General features: G+C 43.1%; 1 protein-coding gene across 10 annotated transcripts in view; it reads left to right on the forward strand.

Moving 5' to 3' along the window:
* The window catches only part of HERC2 (HECT and RLD domain containing E3 ubiquitin protein ligase 2), a 243,912-nt gene extending 227,007 nt beyond the window's left edge, over positions 1–16,905 (forward strand). For all 10 annotated transcript variants that reach the window (XM_077868196.1, XM_077868211.1, XM_077868216.1 and 7 more), the window contains 10 exons: positions 2,956–3,143; positions 3,658–3,855; positions 6,555–6,638; positions 10,987–11,128; positions 11,295–11,489; positions 12,149–12,261; positions 12,817–13,007; positions 14,092–14,197; positions 14,586–14,798; positions 15,874–16,905. In XM_077868196.1, the coding sequence (XP_077724322.1) occupies positions 2,956–3,143; positions 3,658–3,855; positions 6,555–6,638; positions 10,987–11,128; positions 11,295–11,489; positions 12,149–12,261; positions 12,817–13,007; positions 14,092–14,197; positions 14,586–14,798; positions 15,874–16,146 (1,703 nt within the window). In that variant the 3' untranslated portion in view covers positions 16,147–16,905. The remainder of the gene's footprint in view (positions 1–2,955; positions 3,144–3,657; positions 3,856–6,554; positions 6,639–10,986; positions 11,129–11,294; positions 11,490–12,148; positions 12,262–12,816; positions 13,008–14,091; positions 14,198–14,585; positions 14,799–15,873) is intronic.
* The last annotated feature ends 480 nt before the right edge of the window (positions 16,906–17,385 follow it).

The raw sequence follows: 17,385 nt of genomic DNA on the forward strand, positions 1-17,385 counted from the left end.
CAAATATGTACCCTTTAATTGTTTCATTGATGGAAGAGTTTCATAAATAGATAATCAATTTTAATGGCCTATTGTGGACTGACATTGTAGTTCTTAAGAACTTATAACCTAGGGATACCTGGGTGGCTCAGTGGTTGGGCATCTGCCTTTGGCTCAGGTCGTGATCCCAGGGTCCTGGGATGGAGTCCCATATTGGGCTCCCCACAAGGAGCCTGCTTCTCCCTCTGTCTGTGTCTCTACCTATATCTTTGTTGTCTTTCATGAATAAATAAATAAAATCTTAAAAAAAAAAAAAACTCAGAACACATTTTTTATTTGCTTTATTTTTATTCTTTAAATTTTTGAAGCACATCACAGAACAGTCGGAAGTGCAGTACAAAGACCTTTTTTTGATCTGTGAGAGTCAGGTGCTGCCCATCACCCTGAACATTTTTTTTTTCAAGATTTTATTTATTTATTCATGAGAGACAGAGAGAGAGAGAGAGAGAGAGGCAGAGACATAGGCAGAGGGAGAAGCAGGCTCCATGCAGGGGGTCCGATGTGGGACCCGATCCTGGGACTCCAGGATCACGCCCTGGGCAGGCACTAAACCACTGAGGCACTAAACCACTGAGCCACCCAGGGATCCCTACCCTGAACATTTGAGTTTGTATTTCCTACAAACAGGCACACTACTAAACAATCTCAGGCAGCCCGGGTGGCTCAGCGGTTTAGCGCCGCCTTCAGCCCAGGGCCTGATCCTGGAGACCCGGGATTGAGTCCCACATCAGGCTTCCTGCATGGAGCCTGCTTCTCCCTCTGCCTGTGTCTCTGCCTCTGTGTGTGTGTGTGTGTGTGTGTGTGTGTGTGTGTGTGTGTGTGTCTCATGAGTAAGTTAAAAAACAACAACAACAAAAAACAGTCCCAGCACAGCTGTCCATTTGGGAAATTCACATTGTTTATTATTGTACCTGATTATCATACCCATTCATATTACAACACAGGTTACATTTAGCTGAGACTTGTTCTTGTCTCCTCTACTCTGAGGCAATCCTTAGTTGTCTGAATATCATTCTTTGACACTTAGTCTTCTAAGTTTTTTGGATTGTGAAATGTTTGAAGATTATAGGCTTGTTATTTTGTAGAACATCTCTCTATTTGAGTTAGTCTGATATCTCCTCAGTAGATTCAAGTTGCTCACCTTTGATCTTAATTCATGCTGTATTCTTCATTCTTAATTTATCAGGTGACATGCAGTTTCTTTTTGTCCCATTACCAGTGGTGGTAACTTCAATCACTTGATTAAGGTAGTGGCTGCCAGACTTTTCCACTATGAACTAATGTTCATAGTGAACATTTGTGACTAATAAGTATTTGGGAGGATATTTCAAAATGTTTAAATATCCCTTTCTCATTGAATATTTTATTCTCATCAAATGTTTGTTTTTTTCACTTACATCTATGTGGGACTCATGATTTCCTACTTTATTTAATGGATTATATGTAATCTGTTACTGTTACTGACTTTGATGCTCAAATTGGCCTTATTAAACTAGTTTTATTTGTTGGTGTGTACTCATCATTCATTGAATACGTCCTTGCTTTGTGGCACAATAAGACACCCTGTCGTCTTCTTGACTCCTTGTGGCCCATGCCTAGCATTGACCATTTCCCCAAGGAGGCCTAATGTCTTTAGAGAAGAATGGTTTTAGAAGACAGAGCAGATTGATAGCTGTGCTCATTGCTTTTGGAATGTCAGTGCTCCCAGGCCTCCTCAGTGCACAGAGCCAGGGAATACATATGTAAAAAAATATACAAATTTGTATCTGTTATTTTTGTATTTATGTTATGTATATTGAATATCACACATTCATACCAGGACCCCAGGTTCCAGTTCTGTACCATAGGGTTCATTCTAATTTTCTCTCTTTCCATACTTACAACTCCTTTCTCTTTTGGTGAGAATCCTGGATTTCATTATCCTTAAGGTAGTGATTCATTCACTCTGCCTGCATGTGACCAGTATCCCATCATTGCCTTAGCCCTCTCCCCTGAATGAATCCTCATCTATCTCGGGGTGTGACTGCCCACTCTGGGCTACCCCCACACATGGGGTACTGGTCTCTGTGCTTCAGCTAATTCTCCACACTGGGACCCCCCCCATATATGGAGGTTTTTGTCACTTGTGGACTGTGATTTTCTGTTTCCAGCTGTACATCTGCAGAGAAATCCTCCTTTTCTTCCTTGTGCTATGATACCTGCCCAGTGACTTTAGGATTGAACTGTCCAGAGTGGGAAGGGGCAGGACACAAGCACGCTGCCCTTGATTATGCAGACATTGCACTTTACAGAGTGCTTCGTGTGGCTGCATGGCTCCCTGAGGAGTCTTTGTGGATATGGCAACTAACCTCATTTCTATTTTAGTCACTGAGTGATCTTACCTTTAGAGCAGTTTTCTTAGTGGTGTTTCATGGTTGGGATATAGCATAGTACACTGAAAAACAGGATTCTCCTTAATGATGATTTTCATGTTTAGGCTATAAATAACTATAGGAAGAACTATGTTTCCTTTAAAAAAAGAAGTTGTGTTTTTTAAAAAACTGATTTTTTCCCTCCATTCAACATAAAAAATTTAATTTGTCCAATTAAGTATATTACAATCTGTTTTACCGTTACTTGTTCTGATGAAGAACTGCTGCAATGATATGCTTAGTCTTGTAAACAAATGCTATTGGATTTTTAAGACCAGAGTCTTGTGCCTCTTGTCCAGCAGGGGCTATCAGGAGTTCTGAAAAGTGTGCTATGTCTTTGGATACTGTGATTAGAGACATGTAGGTCACACATGAAGTTAACATTCAGACAGTTGGCCACCAACATCCCATTGAAGGGAGTGATGATTGTGATGGGAAAATGGTGGTGGTTGTGCATTCATTAGTCCTAGTATACAAGTTCTTGTTCTAAATTCACTTTATTTAGGAGAAGTTTATACGTGGGGTGACAATGATGAGGGACAACTGGGAGATGGAACTACAAATGCTATCCAGAGGCCTCGATTGGTAGCTGCCCTTCAGGGTAAGAAGGTCAACCGCGTGGCCTGTGGCTCAGCACACACTCTTGCCTGGTCAACCAGCAAGCCTGCCAGCGCTGGAAAGCTTCCTGCACAGGTCAGTACTGGTTGGACCAGGTCGGCTAGGAGGTATACAGGTAGCGAGGAAGTCACTATCTGTGTATTGAATTATGCATGTAAGCCACGCTCACACTTCATTTTCCATTATGTATTTACAGAGGTGTTCCACTGAAAATAATTCAGGTTCATAATATGAAAAACAGTACTTTTAAGAACTTTAATATTCACTGTAACCAACATCCCATATATGTCAATGTGTCACTTTCATTCTAAATCTTATAAACTATACAACACCATTCTGACAGTACAAGCTGCACACATTCCTTAGTAAATATATTTCTGTAGACTAATTTTTTTTAGCATTTTTCTTGATTTACACTGCCTGACTCAAGCAGTCAGACTAGCCAGAATATCATTCTAAAAACAATGAGGGTTTTTAACGCCAGACTCAGAAGTCACGATGCTTTTCTGTTTTCAGAATTCATCTATAAACTATGGCTTATTTGTGCATTTGGCATCTAAGCTGACTTAATGCAATCTCAACGTTTCAGGTTCCCATGGAATACAATCACTTGCAGGAAATCCCCATAATAGCATTGAGGAATCGGCTGCTGCTGCTACATCACATCTCAGAGCTCTTCTGCCCCTGTATCCCCATGTTCGACCTGGAGGGCTCTCTAGATGAAACTGGACTTGGGCCTTCTGTGGGATTTGACACTCTCCGAGGAATTCTGATATCCCAGGGAAAGGTAGCAATCTTTGCTGTAGGCAAAACTAGTATTTTCAGTAGATTTTAATCCAACAAAAATCCCCAAACTGGGAATATGTAGAATATAGCTTATTCAGCAGATGTTCATTGAGCATCATGCCAGGCTGTGTTCTGGGTGCTCAGACTATAATGAAAAACAGACAAAAATATCTTCTCTTTTAGAGCTTACATTAAAAATTAATAGTGTGGTACAGCATTTTCCCCAAAAGGGTGGGGTGGTTTGCAGAACTAAACCTTCTTGGCAATATTCTCTGCCTGGCTAGCCTTGAGACATTATGGCAAATCCCCACTGGCAGTAGGAAGGAAGAATGAGCTAACTTCTTCCCCAGGGATGTGCAGCAGAGGGTGCCAGATATTCTAGATTATTTAGATGAAACTTCAGTACCACGCAGGATATGTAGAGATTCCTTGTCAAAGGATAATTTAACAGGCTGTGAATAGAATCACAAATGAGGACATCTAAAAATCACCAAATTTTGACTCATCGACATTTGTAATTGAGCTTTCTAGAAATAGGATGCCGGATTCAGGAATTAAGTTTCTGGCAAGCAGATTGATGGGATTTTCTGAAAGAACCATTGTGTCATAGGGGAAATATTTGTGCCAAATAAAAAAGCATAGAGATCAGATTTGAGAACTCCTGATAAGTTTATGATTCTGAGACTTATTTTGTGACCTAATTTGTTATCATTGATTATGGTCTTTTTAAATTTTTATTTTATTATTATTTAAGATTTATTTATTAGAGAGAGTACTCACACATGGACAAGTGGGAGAAGGAGCAGAGGGAGTGAATCTCAAGCAGACTCCATGCTGAGCACGGACCAGGACTTGGGGCTTGATCCCATGGCCCATGAGATCATGACCTGAGCCAAAGAGTTGGATGCTATACTGACTGAGCCACCCAGGAGCCCCATATGGTGTTTTTTCATGATAATAAAATCTGCATGTTTTGGAGTCCTGTCCAAAGCAGATTTTTCCCCCCTCGGGATTGGCTTTGTTTGCACTTAGCTGAAGGGGACTAGTATACACATTTTATTTTCATGTGTAGTTTAGAGACAAGTTGACATTGATAAGGACTGTGGTAATGATAACATCTCTATGATGATGGAGAACAGGAAGAAATTGTGTGTAGGTAACACTGATATGAAACTTAACTCCAAACATATTTTAATAATAAAAAAATACTGAAGTATCTAATAATAATAATAAAAAGTAAAAATAAAAGTAATAAAAAGTTTTACCATGTTTTTAATCTGTTCGAATAAAGGTGATAATAGGCCACTAGGGGAAGAGGCCTTCCCTCATAGGGAGAAAACCAAGCAAGGGGCAGGATGTGTCCCACATAGACTGCATGAGTGCTCTGCAGGCTGTGAGTATGGGGGGCAGGACAGCAGGAGTCTAGCAGATACCCTCAGTGGCAGGGAATGTGTAATTGGCCTCTGTTCTGGTCCTGGGTGGGAAAGGATCACATTGTTGGAAAATTTGGGGAGTGGGTGTTGTTTGTGACCATGGAGATTTATTACCAGGATGCTATTCAGAGCACAGACGCAAGAGAGTGCCATAGAAGAGCCAGTCTGGGTAAGGCCATTCAGAGAAAAGAAATGCATATTCCTGTGGAGGAGAAATTGCCCTTGGCTCTGGGCTGAGCAGTTAGTAAAGCAGAGGTTGTCATGGTAAGTGGAGGGCCAGAGTAGCTGGTAGGTATTATATAAGGTTACATGGTGACGGACGGGTACACCTCTGTGAGCCCCTTTGTGCTGAGATGGGTTCACCTCTGTGGGCTGCTTGCCTCTATGATACCCTCACTAAATCTTCTGTACTTCTGAGGCCACCTCCTTGGGCTGTTTAGGACTCGTACCCTTTCTGCTTTCAGAGGTTGGAGTTCTGAGCTGGGAGAGGGGCTTAGACCCTGTTGCAGGTACCTTGTACTCCCCCAGCCACCCTGTCTCTGGACAAGGGTAAGGTCATCCACTTGGCAGAGACCTGTGACTCCCACTGACCCTACCTCCTTTGAATCTCTTGAGTCCCCTTCCCTACTCCTGTCCTCACTGTTGCTGCCTGTGTCCTACTCCATATGAACATGGCAGGCCTGCCTCTACTTGGGCGACAGTGGGCCCCACTCTCTTTTCTTGCTGTCTTGCCTTGGGTATTCCAGGTTTCTTTCAGTATATTGAACCTATATATTCCTCCTTCATTGGTCTCCCCATCCTCACCCCAAGCCTGGCTTGGCCTACAGGACTCCCTAGCCCTGCTGCTGTTTTGTGGTTTTGTTAGAACTGCGACACTGAGGGATAGTGTTTAATGTTACTCTTGCCACTCATGCTGTTGTAGTCTGGGAGCCCTTGGTTTTTTAGTCAATCTTGTGGGCCTAAGTCCTAAGACCAGATGTGTGCCAGACTCTGGCCTTTCTCATTCTGTCCCCAGAGTGTGGTGGGCTACTCTTGCCTCCAGACGGTGAGTAGATAGCATTGGGTGAATCTCTGCATAAGTTTGTGCATGGGTTCAAGGCCATGCCCCTGACACCACCTCACAATTCAAAAAAGAGTTTGTAATTACTGTTCTTAAGAAAATTTGACTTTTAGGAAAGGATATTTAAAACAAAACGATGACATGGTTTATCTGTGGGGTAATAATATTTCCTATATCAGATTCTAAATTTTGTGTGTCATGTTTTAGGAGGCAGCTTTCCGAAAAGTGGTACAAGCAACTATGGTGCGAGATCGCCAGCATGGTCCTGTGGTAGAGTTGAACCGGATTCAGGTAACAGTAGAAATGGTTCTGAGTCTGACACTTCTCAGATGGGGTGGTTTCATTGGGAGTCATGGCCCCTGTAGCCTGGGGGAAGAGCAAACTTTCTCATGTGCCCTTGCTTTAGAGAGCAAGATGCCACCTATCTGTGATATTCTGTGGTGTTGAGGGTTCCAATTGGGAATATAAATTGTTTTCTTTATAACAGAAGAAAGAAAGACTTATTTCAGATAATCCAGAAGTATGCATATGGATAAGCAACGAGGGAAAGTAAAAAGGACCATATTTCTACTATGTAGTGATAATGACTGCTGACATTTGGAGGTGTGTTTGTTATAACTGAAACTGGATGCCTCTCTTTTGTAATTTGCTGTTTCTTCCCCTTCTTACATTGTAAGCACCTCTTCTTGCCTTACAGTGGGACTGTTGGATTATTTTTGCTGACCAGCTATCCCATGTTTTCTTAGTTTTCTCTGTTAGATTTCTGCAGGGGGCTGGAATTCTGTGCCCTTTTCTGGGATATAGAGCAAGGCTTCTCAGCACAGCCCCAACCCAAATATGTCTTCAGTTGCCCTCTTTGTATTAGGTTCTGAGAAGCAGGGCCAGTAGAGTTGCTCCATACCTCAAATTGTCCATGAGGGCAGTTCCCATTCCCACCAGCCTCATACCTGTTCTGGCTCCGATAGCTTTCTTTGCCCACTTAATAGACCAGAATCACTAATACTGTTCTCTAGGACTGGAGGAATGAAAAGTAGGCCATTTCTGAATTAATACTACTGCCAAGTATAGATAAGCTTACCATTGAAAAATGAATTAAAAAGAAGAGAAAGGCAGCCCAGGTGGCTCAACAGTTTAGTGCCGCCTTCAGCCCAGGGCATGATCTTGGAGACCCAGGATCGAGTCACACGTCAGGCTCCCTGCATGGAGCTTGCTTCTCCCTCTGCCTGTGTCTCTGCCTCTCTCTCTCTCTGTGTATTCTCATGAAATAAAAATAAATAAATAAATAAAATCTCATAAATAAAATCTTAAAAAAAAAAAAAAACGAGAACTTGAGCACTGATGATGATATTGTGTGCACTTGACATTTAACATGCAAATGAATGCCCCCACCTCTTGGAACAGAAACAGAGTTAGGAAGAACAAATTCTTTGTTGCTTTATATTAACACATGATTTTTACCCTGATGTTGGTTACATGATTAGATGTTTCTCCAGAGTTGTTCTTGGGGGCATTTTGGATTAAGACACAACATCTTGTCATTTGTTGGAGAACACATGTGACCACACTGAAGGAAGTAGTCTCTTCACTGACGTCAGACTCTTTAATGCTAAGCTTGAAGTCAGTCAGCCCATTCTACAAACAAATGCGCTGTTTAATTAGGTTTATAAAAAGGATTTTATTTCCCCACCTTGGGGGATCATTTTTATTTACTCTACATTACTAGGTATTAAACACTGAAGTTTGTAAGTGAGGAAAGCTCAACTAACACAGATGGTTGGGCATTCCTAGATCACATGCCTGCCTAGTCACATACAGGTGCCTAGTCAGGGCCAGCAGCCAGATATGGGTCTTCATATCTAGGGCTTTTGACATCATTGAGCTTGGTGACCTGGAACCCAGGTTAGGCATGCCTTTTCTGTCTTGATCTCATCTCAGATTTTGTACTCATCGTGTTTGGATACCTCTTTTCCTTCTCGTCTTTATGTTCCAGCATAGCACCTTGTATTACAAAAATGTTCAGTACGTGTTTGAAAAAATAGAATGGATAAAAGGATAAATTCATATTAGCATTTTTAAAAGGCACATAAACAACCTTCAGTGCATCATGCCATGGCTGCTCCAGTTTACCCAGTGGCCCTCTGCTACCAGAGCTAAGTCCTCTTCAGTTCAGATTTCATATTTCCCTCCTAAAGCTAGAAAGATCTTCCACAAAGTTGGACATAGAATTGGCTTTTTTTTTTTTAAATAAAAAATAGAATACAGGGTGAGAGTGGGAGGTATTCCATGAATCCAAGTTAAATTCAAGATACCAGTTGATCCAGAAAAGTGTGTCAGCTTCCCCATGGCCACAGGTTGTTTCGGGCATCAGCTTTCTTCCATAGGGATGCCATTGTAGATATTCTCATACCATCTGTGCAAAGTGTTCTAGAGACACTAAAACATAGACATGTTCCTGGAGGTTTTTCTTTGTTTGATTATGATTTAGTTTTATAACAGAATCTGAAAATCATTGTACATAAATTTTTTTAACTTAAAATTTATTGCAGAATTATTGAGCATGTTCATTTCTGAAAATTTGGAAAATTCAGATTAAAGGCAGTTAAAATGATCTATATTCCTACAATCCAGAAGTAGCCACAGGTACACAGGTTCCTGTCTTTGTGCGGAGTCAGTTCTCATAGCCATTTAAATCCTTCGGAAGGATTAAGAACATCAGTCTCTGTTAATTGGTATTGAAATGGAGATGACGTGACAGTGAGAAGCTGGATCTGCGTCTTGTTTCTTATGGGTGGACACATCGGTCTTCCTTTCTTTAGCTTAGTTTCCCCCAGGGATATTCAGTACCTTAAAGAACTAGAGATTTAATTTAAATCACATTGGTGAACATACAGTCAAAACGTGTGGCACAGACAACATTTCATTCCATAGGAAACTATTGTCATTATTCATAAATCTTGTTCATGATTATTTGTGTGTAAGAATTAGCTATTTAAACTCACCCTAGAATTTACTAAGAAGTTAAGGATTGTGGGATGCTTGGGGGGCTCAGTGGTTGAGTGCCTGCCTTCGGCCCAGGGTGTGATCCTGGAGTCTCAGGATTAAGTCCCATATCGGGCTCCCTGCATGGAGCCTGCTTCTCTTTGTGTGTCTCTGCCTATCTTTCTCTGTGTCTCTCATGAATAAATAAATAAAATCTTTAAAGAAAAAAAGGATTGTGAGAGTTCAGCTGTAGGAGACAACAGAAAAGTACATTATTATGAACATTTTTTCCTTTAACTTTTCAGTTTGCCATTATTTTAGACTGAGCTTCTCAGGTTATTCTTTTTTATTTATTTATTTATTTATTTATTTATTTATTTATTTATTTATTTATTTATTTATTTATTTTTTTATTTTTTTATTTTTTTTTATTTATGATAGTCACAGAGAGAGAAAGAGAGAGAGGTAGAGACATAGGCAGAGGGAGAAGCAGGCTCCATGCACCGGGAGCCCGATGTGGGATTCGATCCCGGGTCTCCAGGATCGCGCCCTGGGCCAAAGGTAGGCGCTAAACCGCTGCGCCACCCAGGGATCCCATTCTCAGGTTATTCTGAAGCACTGTATAGCCTACAAAACTGTAGGGTTACTGAGTCCATACCAGGTGAGGGCCTTGAGTGTTCTTTGATCTGTTTGAAAATCTTAGCTTAGGATGAAAAATACAGGTAGGAAAAGTGATTGTACTTGGGGGAGATGCAGTGACCACAAGGGTTGGAGTAGGATACATGCAGATGAGTAAGAAGAGTGAGGAAATTCTGCTCTGGCTGAGATGGTGTTTCCAGGTTTGGTCTCAGCCATTTGGTTTGAAGCTCAGAGTGCTGATAGTCTGTGAAGGAGGGCTGCTTTTGGAGTTCCTGGCATCTTATTCATGGAGGCCAAGGCAGTATGTTAAAGTGATTAGCTATGGTTAAAGTTATGAAGTGCGGGGATGAATCATATTGTAGTTACCACATGGGCTGCCACTACACTGTGAATGGCCAGCTGAGGTCTGTGATTTCTTGAGGGAATATTTACTTAAACACAACCAGACTTGAGGGGTGCTGTGCTGTGGCAACATGCTGCATGCATTCAGGTGAGCAGGGGCCATACCTCCTATGATTATAGCAGAGTTTCCATTGGCACAGCTGTTCAGCAGGCATCCTGTGTATGAGTCCTGAGCAGATAAACATACGGTGTCAAGTGAGGGGAAAAGAATGTGAGACCAGTCTTTGAGGTTCTCAGAGGGTTTGTGTTCCAGAAGTGAGGGACATGAGGTGCCTCAAGGGAGGCTTCATAGAGAAATGAGGCTTAGCCTAGAAGCTCTTCAATCTTGTAGAGGTGTTACCTGTGGTTTTTGCTTTGTTCTGTTGAGAAATTGCAGCGGCATCTGAATGCTGCTGTCTGTGGGCTCCTCCCATGACAGCTCTTCAGGTCCAGCAGCATGTGCTAGCTGGACTTCTACCCTGGTGACCAGGGTAGAAGAATAAAGGGTAACAGAGGGTGAGTGGCTATAGGGCTTATTGTTGCCATTGGTGTCCCAGGACTGGTTACCTGTCGAAGATAGTTAGCTGTGTGCTTTCTTCCACTGCAGCTGTTTCATATTTATTTCTTTTCTCCTCTCTAGGTCAAACGTTCAAGGAGTAAAGGTGGCCTCGCAGGGCCTGATGGGACCAAGTCTGTCTTTGGGCAGATGTGTGCTAAGATGAGCTCATTTAGTCCTGACAGCCTCCTCCTCCCTCACCGTGTCTGGAAAGTCAAGTTTGTGGGTGAGAACTTGTATGCACTCATGGGCCTGTGGTCCTGAGGGTTGGCAGTCTGAGCCCATAGAGTAGTGCAGTGGGCATTAGAGGGAGAGCTGAAAAGGCCATCTAGCTGCACCCTGCAGGGCTTTGCTGGCATGACTATGAGTTGCTGACTCTTCCTTCCCTCAAGGTGAATCTGTGGATGACTGTGGCGGTGGCTATAGTGAGTCCATAGCCGAGATCTGTGAAGAACTGCAGAATGGACTCACTCCGCTTCTGATCGTGACGCCCAATGGGAGAGACGAGTCAGGGGCCAACCGAGACTGCTACCTGTTCAGCCCAGCTGCCAGGGCGCCTGTGCACACCAACATGTTCCGCTTTCTGGGTGGGCCTTCTTGCATGGTCATGATGCCTCAGTTATGTGGCTGTGTGTGCCCTCTTAACTTAATGTCTATTCTGTCTTGAGAATAACAGATATTTTGAGTATTTGGTTTTAGGTTTTCAGTGTGCAGCCACAGGGACATGCCAAGACTAACCATCAGTGAGCAGCTGGGTGGTAAGGGCCAGAAAGTATCTTTGGCACTCAGAAGATCTGAAATACCGTGTTTCTGCAGTTTAAATGTATCTGAAACTTGAGATCAGACCTGAGGGGGTTTTGGTAGTTGGTCAGTTTCTCCCTCCTGTTCCATAAATATCTGTGCTGGGTGCTCCTTTGCCTCTCCAGGTACTGTACCCACCTTGCTTAAGAAACCCCATCTGTTTGTTTTGCCTTGATCTTATCTCAGATTGGGGAATCTCAGGAATGGGCATTGGTCTCTCTGTGGCCTTATACCTATTGGTAGGAAGAGGAGAAGTTAAAAACTAGGCCCATAGGAACAAAAGGAAACAAAGAATTTAGAATAGGACAAAATGTTTTGAGGATGGACCTGTCTCCATGAATTTGAGTAGCACTGGTTTAGAGGCCCAGTGTAGAGCTAGTGTCTGGTGTTGATGTTTTATCATTGATTTCAAGTATCTCCTGTTACTTGTGCCTTGAATGAACAGGTGTGTTACTGGGCATTGCTATCCGGACTGGGAGTCCCCTGAGCCTCAACCTGGCCGAGCCTGTTTGGAAGCAGCTGGCTGGGATGAGCCTTACCATTGCAGACCTCAGCGAGGTAACCACCAGGAACGCAGGGATGGGGAAGTGTGACACCTAGACTACTTCCCAGTAGCAAAGAAGGTCTGTGGATATAAGGCCAGTTTGCTTCTACAACTTGATAGACCATCTATTTGTGGTGTTTTGCAACTTGAAATCTTGTCAGATAAGAGAGTTCACCAGTTTTCCTATGGAGGAGCAGAGCTTGCGAGTGGCTGGGTGGTGGCTTGGTTTTCACGTGGAGAGACTTGACTGGTTGACCACACCCAGCATCTTCCCTGTGGCCATCCTCCCTTGGTACCATGATTGTAGGATGGGATTTGTCTCCAACCAGTGGCTGTGAGGACTTCCTTGAATTATAGGCTCTTTTCTCAGCTCCTCCCTAGGTGAAGTACCTTCTCACTGCTGGTCTCTTTTATTTCCTGGCATGTATAATGAATGCACCAATAGCCTTAAGGTATGCTCAGTGCAGACTGAGATCCCCTTATGGCTGAACATCTCAAGTGTGAACTGCAGTCAGAGGTGTGTGGTAAGGACTCTGACAATATACGGACTCCCTACTTTCCCTTAAAAGGTTGATAAAGATTTTATTCCTGGACTCATGTACATCCGTGACAATGAAGCCACATCAGAGGAGTTTGAGGCCATGAGCCTGCCCTTTACTGTGCCAAGTGCAAGTGGCCAGGACATCCAGCTGAGCTCCAAGTACACACACATCACCCTGGACAACCGTGCAGAGTATGTCCGGCTGGCAATAAACTACAGGTATGTGGTCATCTGCCCTCCATTGTTTTGATTCAGTAAATAGCAAAAATAGGAAATAGTTTGCTTGGATGGCTGCATTTTTCAGAAATACCTTACAGTAAAATGCTGATGGACTTAGTTCCAATCACTACTGATCTGTAGTCATCAAAGCTTATTTTGTAATCCGAGTCAGAGTAGTTATTCTTGCCTGAGATTCCTGACTCTGACTAGAAAACCAAGGTGATAGAATTGTCCTGTTTTGGGAGCTGTCCCGGCAGAAGTCACAAGACCTGTGGGTGCCCCTCTGTGGTCTGAGCTCTCCTGGGCAGCACTGTGTTACCTGCCTGGCCCTCACACCAGCGAGCTGCATGGTTGCTGTGTGGCAGGTCAGCAGCACCACAAATATAGCTTCTGCTACTCATTGCTGCTTCCACCACCATTACAGGTCCATACAGTGGACCTTGTCTCCAGAAGCACCTGGCCAGGTGTTGTGGTGAGACTGCACATTGGGTGGACTTTGCTTGCTGAGTTCTGGTTGTGGGTGGTCCCAGCAAGTGTGCTGTGCTGTCCCTCTGTGTTCATTTCTGCCTTGTGCCCTAACTCTCCTGTCATGAGGGCCCTAAATGCAGTATCTGTTTCCAGAGGGTTCTTACTGTGGGTGCTGTGGAGCCTGGTTCTCTGATGATGCACATCTAATTCTGGCTCCCTCCTAGGTATGCAATAAGTATTAGAATTGTGGGATGCCTGGGTGGCTCAGTGGTTTAGTGCCTGCCTTTGGCCCAGGGTGTGATCATGGAGTCCTGGGGTCAAGTCCTACATGGGGCTTCCCGTGGGAAGTCTGCTTCCCTTTCTCTCTCTCTCTCTCTCTCTCTCTCTCATGAATAAATAAATAAAATCTTTAAAAAAAAATTGTGTCTTGGAAGCTGTACGTAGTTTTGAAGATTATCTTCTATGTACCAGTGTAGGTAAACTTAGTGGGTGAGAAGTTTCGTGATGCCATCTTTATAAGATACATGCTGTGATCATCTGTGTGTAAGGCTTGGTATGAGCAGGACAAGATCTACGTTACCAAAGATAGAAACGTAAAGTGAGTTTTTTCTTTCAGACTCCATGAATTTGATGAGCAGGTGGCTGCTGTTCGGGAGGGAATGGCCCGAGTTGTGCCTGTCCCCCTTCTTTCTCTGTTTACCGGATATGAATTGGAGACAATGGTATGCCCCTGAGTGCTACTGCCCTGGACTGCCTTTTGCAGATTAAGCCACCAAATCAGTGCCACTAATTAATTTCTTGGTTAAATCTTACACTTAATTTACATCTGAAATATGCTCATGCCTGTTAAGTGAAGTGAAAACATGTTTGAAAAGTGGATGTTTCCTGCTTGCCTCCTCCCTCCCTCGAAACCCCCCCATCCTGGACCAGAGTGGAACACAGGGTCAGGTAACACGTCCACCTGAACACATGGAACCTGTCCTCGCAGTCATCCACTCTGGCTCTCACCCACATCCTGCCCCAAACAGTCCTTGGTAGAAAGAATGATTGACTGTATGGAATTAAAAAGTCAAAAATGTCAGCCGGCTTTGACAGTGTGCCCTCCTGCAGGTGTGTGGGAGCCCGGATATCCCCCTGCATCTCTTAAAGTCAGTGGCAACATACAAAGGGATCGAGCCTTCTGCATCCCTGATCCAGTGGTTCTGGGAGGTGATGGAGTCCTTCTCAAACACAGAGCGTTCCCTCTTCCTTCGCTTTGTGTGGGGCCGGACGAGATTGCCTAGGACCATCGCCGACTTCCGGGGCAGAGACTTTGTCATCCAGGTGCGGTTGTGGGGGCATGCTCCTTGCACATGATCTTGCAGCAGATTGGAAATTGGGACGCTTGTGTTAGGTGGTTTTTCCTTCTTCCTGGAAATAATAAAAAGCACGCCCAACTTTGATTTGATTGCTCAAGATTTTATATTTATAGGTCTTAGGTCTCACTTTCTACTTCTGGAAAATTAATCCGGCCACCACCAAAAGATACTGCTATTATGTCAGCGTATTTGAGATTTTGCACACACGTGTCATTTAAAGCATATATTTGATTCTCTGGTGAAATTAGGTAAATTACGTAATATTGCTTACTGAGAAAAATAAGAGCACCCATCAGATTGAGAACAAGAGTTTTGCTTTGAGTTCTAACTCTGGTCCAATGGTCAAAAACAGGCTTGGTTTATCTGCTGAGTCATGGGGTGAAGTGTCTCAACCTCCCTCTCCCTCCTCTATCCTGAGGCATCACGTGTGACTTTCCAGGTAGCAATACTGTGGTGATGGAGGACTTCCTTGGAGGGGCAGATTGGGTGGAGAGTCCATTCTCCCTGCATGCTTGAACATATTTAGGAATGGGCTCCTTCCTGAGCACAGCCTGACTTCAATCTCTGACTGGGGTTGCAATAGTGGTCGTTTGTCAGAGAGATCTTTGAGAGCAACATGTAGGTTTTCTCTCCAAAAGTAGGTAATTCCTGGGTTTCGTCCACAATTCTTGTTGGCTTCATAGTGTCTTACCTGTAGTAGTTGAAAAGGGGCTAGTGGGTTCAAGAATTCCCCATGTGAGTGTGTGCTGAGCCTGCATCCTCTGCCTGCCTTGTGCCAGGCCCTGTTCACAGCACTGATTTGTCAAAAGTAATTGCCACTGTAACCAATTGCTACTTTTGACTATAAGTCCTAGGAATTACTGAGTTGCTCCTTTTAATTTATAAAATTGGCTAGAGTATTTGTTTTCTGATACTTTGTTATTCTTAGTCAAATATGATTTTTGTGAGAATCAAGAATCTAATGAACCTAATAAAATAGATCACAGCTTTACCTGTTCTTATACATAGTCTCTGATTATTTAACATTTTTTCATTAATAGGTATTGGATAAATACAACCCTCCTGACCACTTCCTTCCTGAGTCCTACACCTGCTTCTTTTTGCTGAAGTTGCCTAGGTACTCCTGTAAGCAGGTACTGGAAGAGAAACTGAAATATGCCATCCACTTTTGCAAATCGATAGACACAGATGATTATGCTCGCATAGCCCTTACGGGAGAACCAGCTGCTGATGATAGCAGTGATGACTCAGAGAATGAGGATGTGGATTCATTTGCTTCAGACTCTACGCAGGATTATTTAACAGGACACTGAGATGGAGAAATGCCATTCTTCAAGACACCAGGAGACTAAGCAAGGAGGCAGAGTACTGCAGTTTAGACTGCAGGAGGTAGTATGTTTGATGAGAAATATTAGGTCTCTAAAATGCATGGGGGTGGGCAGGGAGACTGATCACTCATGATTGAACCATGAATGGAATAATGATTGGAAAATCAGCCTTCATGTGGGGCACTATGTGGACACTAACATTTATTTTTGAGACTTAAAAGGGTCTTCTCACCCATAAAATGCTGCATTACATGTAGGACTTCTGTGTTTACTACAATATGTAAATGTTTATATAAATACTGGATTGCAGCATTCCCAAAGTGAATAAAAAGCCTTTTTACTTGTGGGTGCAATAGATTGTGTCTTTTTTCTTTTTTCTTCTTTCCAAGTGTTGTGCATTGTGTTGATTGTACATTGGAAATACTGTGTAATGATTAAATCGTATTATAAATATTTCGATTAATATTACCCTGAATTTGTTTATTAAAAGTTTTTTTGAACATTAAATGATCAGTATTACTTGAATGCATCCATAGGTTATTTTAACCAAAACCAAAACTGAAACAAAAAGGCCATTGGTCTCCCTCTTCTCCCCAGGTGCACATTTTAACATATATGGTATGTAACTTGAATTGAGGCCTTTCTGTGAGCAGTATCTATCATAGAAAGTGTACTATATATAATGTTTATGTTCTGTATATCCCTAAAATTTAAATCCCTATGAATAAAACATCTGTCATAAAATTGTAAGCTGAATTTTCTTACCTGGTTAGATTAGCACTGGTGGATGTGCTACAGCCAAAAATTAGTCCTCGATAAGGCATTAGTTAAAGACGTTCCAAGCTAGTGCAGACTTTTTTTTTTTTTTAAAGATTTTATTTATTTATTCAGGATAGACGGGGTGGGGGGGGGCAGAGACACAGGCAGAGAGAGAAGCAGGCTCCATGCAGGGAGCCTGACGCGGGACTCGATCCCGGGACTCCAGGGTCGTGTGCTGGGCCAAAGGCAGGCGCTAAACCGCCGAGCCACCCAGGGATCCCCTAGTGCAGACTTTTTTATTGCAAAAACCAAACTCACTGTGGTGATGAAGGAGGAATGGGCATTAAAAGAATGGGAAGGTTAAGGGGAGTGGCTGGCATGGGGAGCTGGGACCCGGAGCCTTCAGGGTCTGTTCCTCTGTCCTCCCCCCTCTGCCTGTCCTGGTTCCTGCCCCACTGGCCTGAG

This window comes from Canis aureus, chromosome 2, assembly GCF_053574225.1.
Source record: "Canis aureus isolate CA01 chromosome 2, VMU_Caureus_v.1.0, whole genome shotgun sequence".
Classification (NCBI taxonomy): Eukaryota; Metazoa; Chordata; class Mammalia; order Carnivora; family Canidae; genus Canis; species Canis aureus.